This window comes from Arachis hypogaea, chromosome 2 (genome assembly GCF_003086295.3).
Source record: "Arachis hypogaea cultivar Tifrunner chromosome 2, arahy.Tifrunner.gnm2.J5K5, whole genome shotgun sequence".
NCBI lineage: Eukaryota > Viridiplantae > Streptophyta > Magnoliopsida > Fabales > Fabaceae > Arachis > Arachis hypogaea.
Window position 1 is genome coordinate 52,579,599 of NC_092037.1, and position 10,051 is coordinate 52,589,649.

The window sequence follows — 10,051 nt, forward strand, 5'->3', positions numbered from 1 at the left end:
TGGTGTGTGTTTTCTAGATGTTGTTCGAATGATTATGTAAAATAACTTTAAATACTAAATAGATGACTAGTAAGGGTAAAACAGTCTATTTAGTGCTAAAATCCACATCTAGGGCCCACTTGGTGAGTGTTTGGGCTGAGCTTTGATGATATCCATGTGCTATGAGATCTCTAGGGCATGAAACATTTGCTAGGGGGTCCTCTTTGGGCGTTTAGATGCTGGTCTCTCCTCTTTAGGCACTGGACGCTAGGAATGGGGCAAGAGGTTGGCGTTGGATGCCAATTTTGGGCCTTCTAATCCGAAGCAAAGTATGAACTATTATACATTTCTGGAAAGCTCTGGAAGTAAGCTTTTCATAGCCATTGAGAACGCTCCATTTGAACTTCTGTAGCTACAAAAAAGTTCTTCCGAATGCAGGTAGGTCAGATCTGGACAGCATCTGCAGTGCTTTCTCTGTCTCTGAATCAGACCTTTGCTCCAGCTCCTTGATGAGCGGATAATTTATACGCTTTTTGGCATTGTTTTTAGGTAGTTTTTAGTAAGTTCAAGCTACTTTTAGGGATGTTTTCATTAGTTTTTATGTTAAATTCACATTTCTAGACTTTACTATGAGTTTATGTATTTTTCTGTGATTTCAGGTAATTTCTGGCTGAAATTGAGGGACTTGAGCAAAACTCTGAAGAAAGCTGACAAAAGGACTGCTGATGCTGTTGGAATCTGACCTCCCTGCACTCGAAATGGATTTTCTGGAGCTACAGAACTCCAAATGGCGCGCTCTCAACGGCGTTGGAAAGTAGACATCTAGAGCTTTCCAGCAATATATAATAGTCCATACTTTATTCGAAGATTGACGACGGAACTTGGCGTTGAACGCCAAGTTCATGTTAAACGCCAGAAAAACGTCATGATCCGGAGTTGAACGCCCAAAACACGTCATAACTCGGAGTTCAACTCCAAGAAAAGCCTCAGCTCGTGGATTGATCAAGCTCAGCCCAAACATACACCAAGTGGGCCCCGGAAGTGGATTTATGCATCAATTACTTACTCATGTAAACCCTAGGAGCTAGTTTATTATAAATAGAACTTTTTACTATCATATTATCATCCTGGATTGTAATTTGAATCCTGTGATCACGTTTTGGGGGCTGGCCATTCGGCCATGCCTGAACCCTTTGCTTGTGTATTCTCAACGGTGGAGTTTCTGCACACCATAGATTAAGGGTGTGGAGCTCTGCTGTACCTCAAGTATTAATGCAATTCTATTCTCTTTTATTCAAATCTCTCTTATTCTTATTCCAAGATATTCATTCGTTCCCAAGAATATGATGAATGTAATGATAAGTAACCCTCATTATCATTCTCACTTATGAACGCACGTGATTGACAACCACTTCCGTTCTACATGCAACAAGAGCTTGAATGTGTATCTCTTAGATTCCCCAACAGAATCTTTATGGTATAAGCTAGATAGATGGCGGCATTTATGAGGATCCGGAAAGTTTCACCTTGTCTGTGGTATTCCGAGTAGGATCCTGGGAATCCAGAAAGTCTCACCTTGTCTGTGGTATTCCGAGTAGGATTCCGGTAATGAATGACTGTGACGTGCTTCAAACTTGCAAGTGCTGGGCGTTAGTGACAGACGCAAAAGAATCAAGGGATTCTATTCCAGTAGGCGCAGGAACCAACCAGTGATTAGCCGTGCTGTGACAGAGCGCGTGAGCGTAGTTTTCACTGCGAGGATGGGATGTAGACATCAACCATGGGTGATGCCTCCAAACGATTAGCCATGCGAGTGACAGCCGCATAGGATCATTTTCTCGAGAGGATTGAAAGTAGCCACCGTTGATGGTGAACCCCTATACACAGCTTGCCATGGAAAGGAGTAAGAAGGATTGAGTTGAAGCAGTGGGAGAGCAGGCGTCCTTGAGCCATACAGTATCTCCATTCGCTTATCTGAAATCCCCACCAATGAATCTGCATGAGTATTCTATCCCTTTTATTATTTATTTTCTTATTTCTATTTTCGAAAACCCATAAACCAATTTAATCTGCCTAACTGAGATTTACAAGGTGACCATAGCTTGCTTCATACCAACAATCTCTGTGGGATCGACCCTTACTCGCGTAAGGTTTATTACTTGGACGACCCAGTACACTTGCTGGTTAGTTGAACGGAGTTGTGTCCACTCGTGCCAATTTCAAATTCCATAAAAGTACAACTTAAAGAATAGTGATCACAATTTCGTCCACCACTCCTCAATTTCAGCAAAAAATTACTTGAAATTGTACAAAAACACCAAAACTCATTGTAGAATCCAAAAATGTGAATTTAGCACTAAAACCTATAAAAACTTAATAAAAACTAAACAAAACTTACTGAAAACTATATGAAAATGATGCCAAAAAATGTATAAAATATCTGCTCATTAGCAAGGGTTATTGAGGAATGTGCAAAGACGGTAGCCTCATCAAAGGAAACTCGTGGGGGAAACACCAACCGCGGACGTGGCAAGTACTTTTAGCCGAGGGGTCAGAATTTTAAGAGAGGAGGATATGCGCCTCAAGGTCAAGGAGGCTTCAGAAAGAACACTTATGATCAGTACCAGCATGCCAAAGGGAGAGGGAATCAGAGTAAGGCTTTCCCAAATTTAACTTGTGTGCGTTGTGGGCGTTTTCATCCAAATGAATTTTGCAAGATTGGTATAGGTGGTTACTTCCACTGCGGATTGCCTGGTCATATTGTGAGAGATTGCACTCGTGGGAAGAGGACTTAGAATGCAAGCCAGAACTAACAAGGACGGGTGTTTGCTTTGAACGCCAATGATGCTGCTAAGGCGGATCCGTTGATGAGAGGTATATGCTTAACTGGTGATAAAACATTGGTTGCCTTATATAATACTAGAGCTTCGCTTTCTTTTATTTCATTTGATAAGGTTGAGGAACTAGGATTGAAGGTTTCAGAATTAGCATTTGATTTACATGTGCATACCCCGTATCAGACAGTTATGACTAGGTTAGGTTGTAGGCAAGTAGATTTCAAGCTTGAGAATAGAGAATTTATCCATGACTTAATTTCTTTGCCAATAATTAGGACAGAGATGATTTTGGGGTTTGATTGGATGTCCAAGAATAGAGTTTTGTTGGATTACTTTGAGCGATCCATTCGGTTTATGCCGGAAGGAGAAGGAGGAGCAGTGGTAGCTGGGGGTTATTACCTGAACTCTTTAATGGTGAACTGTCATGGGGAAGAGTGTCAGGGTTATATACTGTTGGCTGCGAATGCGTTAGGTGATAATCAGAACTTAGATCAAATCTTGGTAGTTAAAGACTTTTCGGAAGTGTTTCCGGAAGATATTCCCGAGTTCCCACCTCAAAAGGAGAATGGTTCTGATAGAGCTGGTAGAATTGAAGACTCAATTGGAAGAACTTCTGAACAAGAGGTTTATTCGACCGAGTGTATCACCATAGGGAGCGCTAGTTTTATTGGTGAAGAAGTAGGATGAAGGAATGCGACTTTGTGTGGATTACCGATAATTGAACAAAGTGACTGTAAACAACAAGTATCCGCTGCCTAGGATCGACGACTTGATGCATCAACTTCAAGCAGCTGTAGTGTTCTCCAAAATTGATTTGAGATCCGGTTACCATCAGATAAGGGTGAAGGAGGATGATATTCTAAAAACTTCATTTAGGACGCACTATGGGCACTATGAGTTTGCGGTGATGTCCTTTGGGTTGACGAATGCACCTGCTGTGTTCATAGATTACATGAACAGAGTATTTCGTCCCTTTTTGGAGAAATTCGTGGTGGTTTTCATAGACGACATCTTAGTTTATTCTAAGACGACAAATGAGCATGAGGAACATTTGAGAATTGTGTTGCAAATCTTAAAGGAGCGAAAATTGTATGCTAAGTTGTCCAAATGCAAGTTCTGGAAGGAGAAAGTAAAGTTCTTAGGTCACATGGTGAGCAAAGGAAGAATAATTGTAGATCCTTCGAAAGTAGAGGTGGTGATCGAATGGGAAAGACCAACGATCGTGACAGAGGTTAGGCGTTTCTTGGGTTTAGCCGGATATTAGCGGAGATTCACTGAGAGATTTTCCCAGATTGCATTACCAATGACCAAGTTAACCCGGAAGGAGGTGCCGTTTGTGTGGACGTCGGAGTTTGAGGAGAGTTTTCAGACCTTGAAACAAAAGTTAACTTCAGCACCTGTTTTAATCTTATCGGAACTGCATGAACCATTTGAAGTGTATTGTGATGCGTCACTGAAGGGTTCGGGTTGCGTGTTGATGCAACACCGGAACGTGGTGGCTTACGCATCGTGTCAGCTGAGACCGCATGAGGTAAATTACGCAACTGATGACTTGGAATCAGCGGCAATTGTGTTTGCATTGAAGATTTGGAGGCACCACTTATATGGAGTGAGGTTTAGCGTCTTTTCTGATCATAAGAGTCTCAAGTACATCTTTGATCAGAAAGAGCTCAATATGCATCAGAGGATGTGGATGGAGTTGCTTAAGGATTATGATTTTGAACTGAGTTATCACCCTGGAAAGGCAAATATTGTGGTGGACGCGTTGAGTCGAAAGTCTTTAACGATAGCCTGGATGAGAATCAAGAAAGAGGAGTCGGTGGATAAGTTTGTAGATCTTAAGTTGGATATTGGTGAAGTTGCCGGAAGAGCTTGTATGAACCAGTTGCAAATTTCAAGTACGTTTAAAACAGAGATTCAGAGGGCTCAGCAAGATGAGCAAGGACTTCAGCGATTATTTCAACTGATTGGCAAGAAGAGGCATGGAGAGTTTACTAAGGATGATAAAGGATTATGGAGGTATAAAGGGAGAATTTGTGAGCCGGATGTCCGGAGTCTGAGATAAGATTTGTTGTCAGAAGCTCACAACAGTGGGTTTTCCATTCACCCAGGAAGTACAAAGATGTGCTATGATCTAAAGAAGATGTTCTGGTGGCCTGGGATGAAAAATGATGTAGTTACATTTGTATCTAAATGTTTGATGTGTCAAAAGGTGAAGATAGAGCATCAGAAACCATTGGGAATGTTACAACCTCTTGAGATTCCTCCGTGGAAGATGGAAGGAATTGCTGGATTTTATGACCGGTTTACCGAGGACTAGTTTGGGATTTGATGCAGTTTGGGTGATCGTGGATCGCTTAACCAAATCCGCTCATTTCCTACATATCCGAGTAAACTATTCTTTAAAGGAATTGGCGAGGTTGTACATCAAGGAGATCGTAAGGTTGCACGGTGTGCCATCGAGCATAGTGTAGAACCATGATCCCTGATTCATATCAAGATTTTGGAAAGCCTTCCAAAGAGCTTTTGGTACAAGGCTGTGTCTCAGCACCACATATCATCCACAAACGGATGAACAGTCGGAAAGGACTATTCAGACGTTGGAAGATATGCTAAGGACATGTGTTTTGGATCATCCTGGAAGTTGGGACCATTACATGCCATTAGTGGAGTTTGCGTAAACAATAGCTTTCATGCGAGCATTGAGATTGCTCCGTATGAGGCTTTTGTATGGATGAAAGTGCCAATTTCTACTTTCTTGGTATGAGACTGGTGAAGCAAGTGTTTTGGGTCCTGATTTGCTAGAAGAAACTACTGAGAAGATTAAGAAGATTCGAGCTAGAATTCTAACTGCACAGAGCTAATAGAAGAGTTATGCGGATTAGAGAATGAAACCGTTAGAATTTGAAATGGGAGAGCATGTATTTCTGAGGGTTACACCGACAACTGGGATTGGAAGAGCGATTAAAACCAAGAAGCTGAATCCAAGGTTTATAGGACCGTTTGAGATTCTGAGGTGATTCGGGCCGGTGGCATATCAAGTAGCTTTGCCGCCTCACTTGTCTAATTTGTATGACGTATTCCACGTGTCACAACTTTGTAAGTATACGCCGGATGCGGCTCATGTGTTAGAGCCCGAGTCGGTCGAGTTGAGGGAAAACTTGACGTTTCGAATGATACCGGTGCGTATTGATGACACAAGTATAAAGAAGCTGCGAGGAAAGGAAGTTCAGTTGGTTGAAGTGGCTTGGAAGCAAGCAGGAGTGCAAGAGCATACTTGGAAATTGGAGTCCGAAATGCGAAAAGGATTATCCCGAGTTATTCTCAGGTAACCACTAAATTTTGAGGACAAAATTTCTTATTTGGTGGGGAGAATGTAAGAACCGAGATTAATTAACCGTTCAATTAAATAATTAAATTGCCCAAATTGGGTTCCGAAAATTTAGAGTGAGAATTAGCGAAATTAAATATGATTTTTGGACTCAGTAGATTTTTCTGAGTCAGAAAATGTAATTTTTTGTGAAAAACTGCATAAAAACTCGAACCGACAGATGAACCGGCCAAACCGGTTTAAGTCTGTCCGGTACTGTGTGAGAATAATTAAAAACAGTAGAAAATCTTAGGAAAATATTTAAAGTAAAAAATCGGGAGTTAAAAGGTTTGGCCCGAAATTGGGCCAAACGGAACAAAAACGCTAACGGGTTGGACTAGACCCAAGTTGGGCCCAAGCCCAACATAAATAAACACCCAATTTGACCCATTTCAGCATCATAACACGCATGAACACAACCCTAGCAGCTGCATTGAGGAAGAGAGAATACCTATTCATCCTCTTCTTCAATTGCTTGTATCTTGGTTGTTGGAATTGTTGTATGATGATGTATGATGATTTGATGATCTGAGTTATTTTGATGATTTGTGATGTTGATGTTGATAATATGGTGTTGAAGATTTTGATTGAGATTGATCATGATGATTGTTGGTGATATAATGATGACGGGTGGTTGTGTTGGGTGAAAAATGTTATAGTGTGAAATAATTGATAAATTGAGATTGAGGAATGTATAATGTGAATGGAAATTGGTGTAAATAGTGATTTGTGGCACAAGAGGTAAGTTATAAGATATATTGTAGTTTGGAGTGGTTTTGCTTTGGTTTTGGTTGGAAATGTTGGTAAGTTGAGAATTTAGGAAACTTTGGTAAAAATAGATTTTTAGCGAATTTTGACGGATCATATCTTGAGCTACAGTTTTTGAAATTGAATGAATTTTATATCAAATGAAAGATAATTTAAAAAGCTTTAAAATGGTATAAATTTTGTGAAAATCTGAACTTTATAGAGAAAGATATGATCATTGAAAATTAGTGTCTGAAATCTGAATTCTGTGAATGTTGCAGAATTTGTGATTCTGGTTTGTTTGCGCACGCATAACCCTGTGCACACGCACATCCTGTGTATTTTTGAAAGTGTGTGCACGCACAGCTTTGTGCGCACACACACACGGGGATATGAATGCTGTTGGGAGCGCTAGCACGCACACGTTGGAAGGTATATTCTGTTGACGGCGTTGGCACGTCTTGTGCGAACGAGCAGAATTGGAAAATTTTACTCCTGTGCGTACACACACCTCTATGCATACGCACACTTCTTGAAAATCCTCCTAAGTGTGCATACGCACCCCCTATGCATATGCACACTACGCTGTTTTTCAATAAAAACATTGATTTTAACTGTTTCACCTTCCCGGCAAGCTTGTAAACTTCCGTGACACTTATCTAAGACTCTTTGGCTTGTTTTTGGATTTTAAAACATAGAGAAATTCCTAGATGAATCTTATTAGGTATTTCGGGTAAAAAGTTAGAGAACGGACGCTTAGGTTTCTAGAGTACTGAGGATGGTTTTGGTTGAGTGAGAAGGTGGCGTATGGTATTGGTGATTATTGATAATGAATTGTGAGAGTGGTGGACTGATGAGTTCTTAATGCATTGTGAAAGTGGTGAAATAATGAGTTCTGAATGAAATGATTTTTGCAAACCACTGATGAAATATTTTAATGAGATTGTTGAGATGCTATGCGCTTGGTAAGGACGGTGGTTAATCCTGCTTGTCGAGGTAACAAGATTGCTGAGACGCTATGCGCCTGGCAAGGACGGCGGTTAATCCCGCCTGTCGAGGTCGCGGCGGTGGCGTAAGGGTGGTGGTTAATCCCGCTTACGTTGAGATGTGAGGTCTGTGGCAAGAGTATTCTGCTCGCATCCCTTCGTATCACTAGAGTGTGTAGGCACTATATCCTGGACCGTGTTCCAGGAACGATATCTCGGGGGTTGCCAGTATGATACCAAAGGGCGACATCTCCATGGAGATGTGTCGGCTTGGCAGTTGAACCGACAATGTGATATCACAGCCAATTGAGCAGGCATTCATCATGTGCATCTTTTATTTGCTTGCTTGCTTTGCCGACTTGAATTGTATGCCTAATTGCCTAATTGAATTACCTGATATACATGCTTATACTTGTGCTTTCCTTGCATTGATATTATTTGTGTATTCTACTAGGATTGAGGAGGTTTAGAAGGCGGTGGCGATGGGATCGCATGGAGGATAGGCTGGTGAAGGCTGTGGGACAGCGAAGAGTGTTAGAATACCTCTTTAATTGTATGGTTTCAAGTTATGTTTAATGTTTTAGTTATGCTTTAAGATGAATCTTGTGATGGATATGAAGTTCTAGGATTGCCTCTGGCATCCCAGAGTCTTATATCTTACATCATTGGGTACTGTTACCATATTGAGAACTTCCGGTTCTCATACCATATTCTGTTGTTGTTTTTCAGATGCGGGTTGCAACCCATCTCGGTGAGTTACTTTGGTGGTGACAGAGCGAAGGATCTCTATCCTGTTTTGAAGTCTCTTTTGATTATTGTGTATAGATCTCTCACTTTTGTATCTATTTTGCCTAGAGGCTTAAATTGAGAGAAAGTTTGTATAAGCTGTTTTTAACTGTTTAAACTCTGTATGTCTGTATGTAACTAGCCGGCTTAAATTCCGCGAGCGACGGCTAGATCTTTATATTATTATTATCTTTTTGATATATCTATTTACATATACCTTGATATCCGTACGTATGTCTTGTGCTTCGTTTAGTGTAGTTTCGTGAGTACGCTTTGTGCTTTTCAAACTCTGTTTTTGAGTTTAATTCTTCGTCGGGCTTCTAGAATATATTATTTCTTTCTATATAAATATGTATAAGCTTTAGAATTGGCGTAACCTTTGATTAATTTTTGCTTTACGACGCGAGGTAAAGCTTAGGAAAATTAGGGTGTTATAACAACCTAACCAACACATGTACCAACATTTATCTCTCAACATAGAAAACTAGGAAAAGTTATAGAAATTAAAGCATAACTTCAATATTAACTGAAATTGGGATTTAACTATAGCTCACTATTTATTAACCATTAATCTCACTACTTCACTCAGAACTACTAAAACACAAGTAGAATTTTCAAAGAAACTAACACAACATACATGGATACAAACTTAGTAAACCCTACGAAAATTTAAATGTATATGCCAAAAATTGAAACTTTAACACTGCACTAACACCAACAATCTTCCAATAGCAGTGCTTGCACAGCCCGTGTAGATGACAAACCCAAATTTCACAGCCCATGTAATCCCTCAAATGAACTTTCCTCGCGGGCTGTGGACAGCGTCACAGCAGGTCCTGTGGACACTTCACGGATGACACCAACAAAGAGAATTTGACGGCCCGTGAAATCCCTCAATAAACTTCTCTCACGGCCTGTGGACAACATCACAGCAAGCCCCGTGGATACTTCACCGGCGACACCAAAGTAATGCGACAACGAGGAAGTCAAACCAAACTCCAGTAACTGTCTACGAGACTCGTATTAAGCAAAAGGGATTAGTTTTCGTGATTTGAAAGGGATTAACTTCGTCGGTTAATAGTAAGAACTTTTTAATTTGCATTAGAAGAATGACGTGACGATTGAGTGAGAAAAATAACAGGGAGAAAACATGTTAGTTTCAATCTAAGGGCATAGGCATGGGTTACTTCAATCCCCACTACAAAAGGCAAATCGAACATTGTATATTAGCATCTGTATGCGTATCGTAGTTGGCAGTTGGCAAAAGTAGTATTTTGTCGGTCAAACATCATTTCTCTAAAATAATATCCAAACAATGATATCCCACCAAATTGGAATCCCAATAC

At 40.5% G+C, this 10,051-nt stretch overlaps 1 protein-coding gene across 1 annotated transcript; it reads left to right on the top strand.

The window, feature by feature from the left end:
* Window positions 1–2,846: 2,846 nt before the first annotated feature.
* Window positions 2,847–3,503, top strand: LOC112725152 (uncharacterized). The gene has a single exon (XM_025775443.1). It carries the CDS (start codon window positions 2,847–2,849, stop codon window positions 3,501–3,503), a length of 657 nt encoding a protein of 218 aa, XP_025631228.1.
* The last annotated feature ends 6,548 nt before the right edge of the window (window positions 3,504–10,051 follow it).

Coding starts and splice junctions, on each gene's coding strand:
- LOC112725152 (XM_025775443.1), top strand. CDS start 2,847: ATGAGAGGTATATGCTTAACTGGTGATAAAACATTGGTTGCCTTATAT.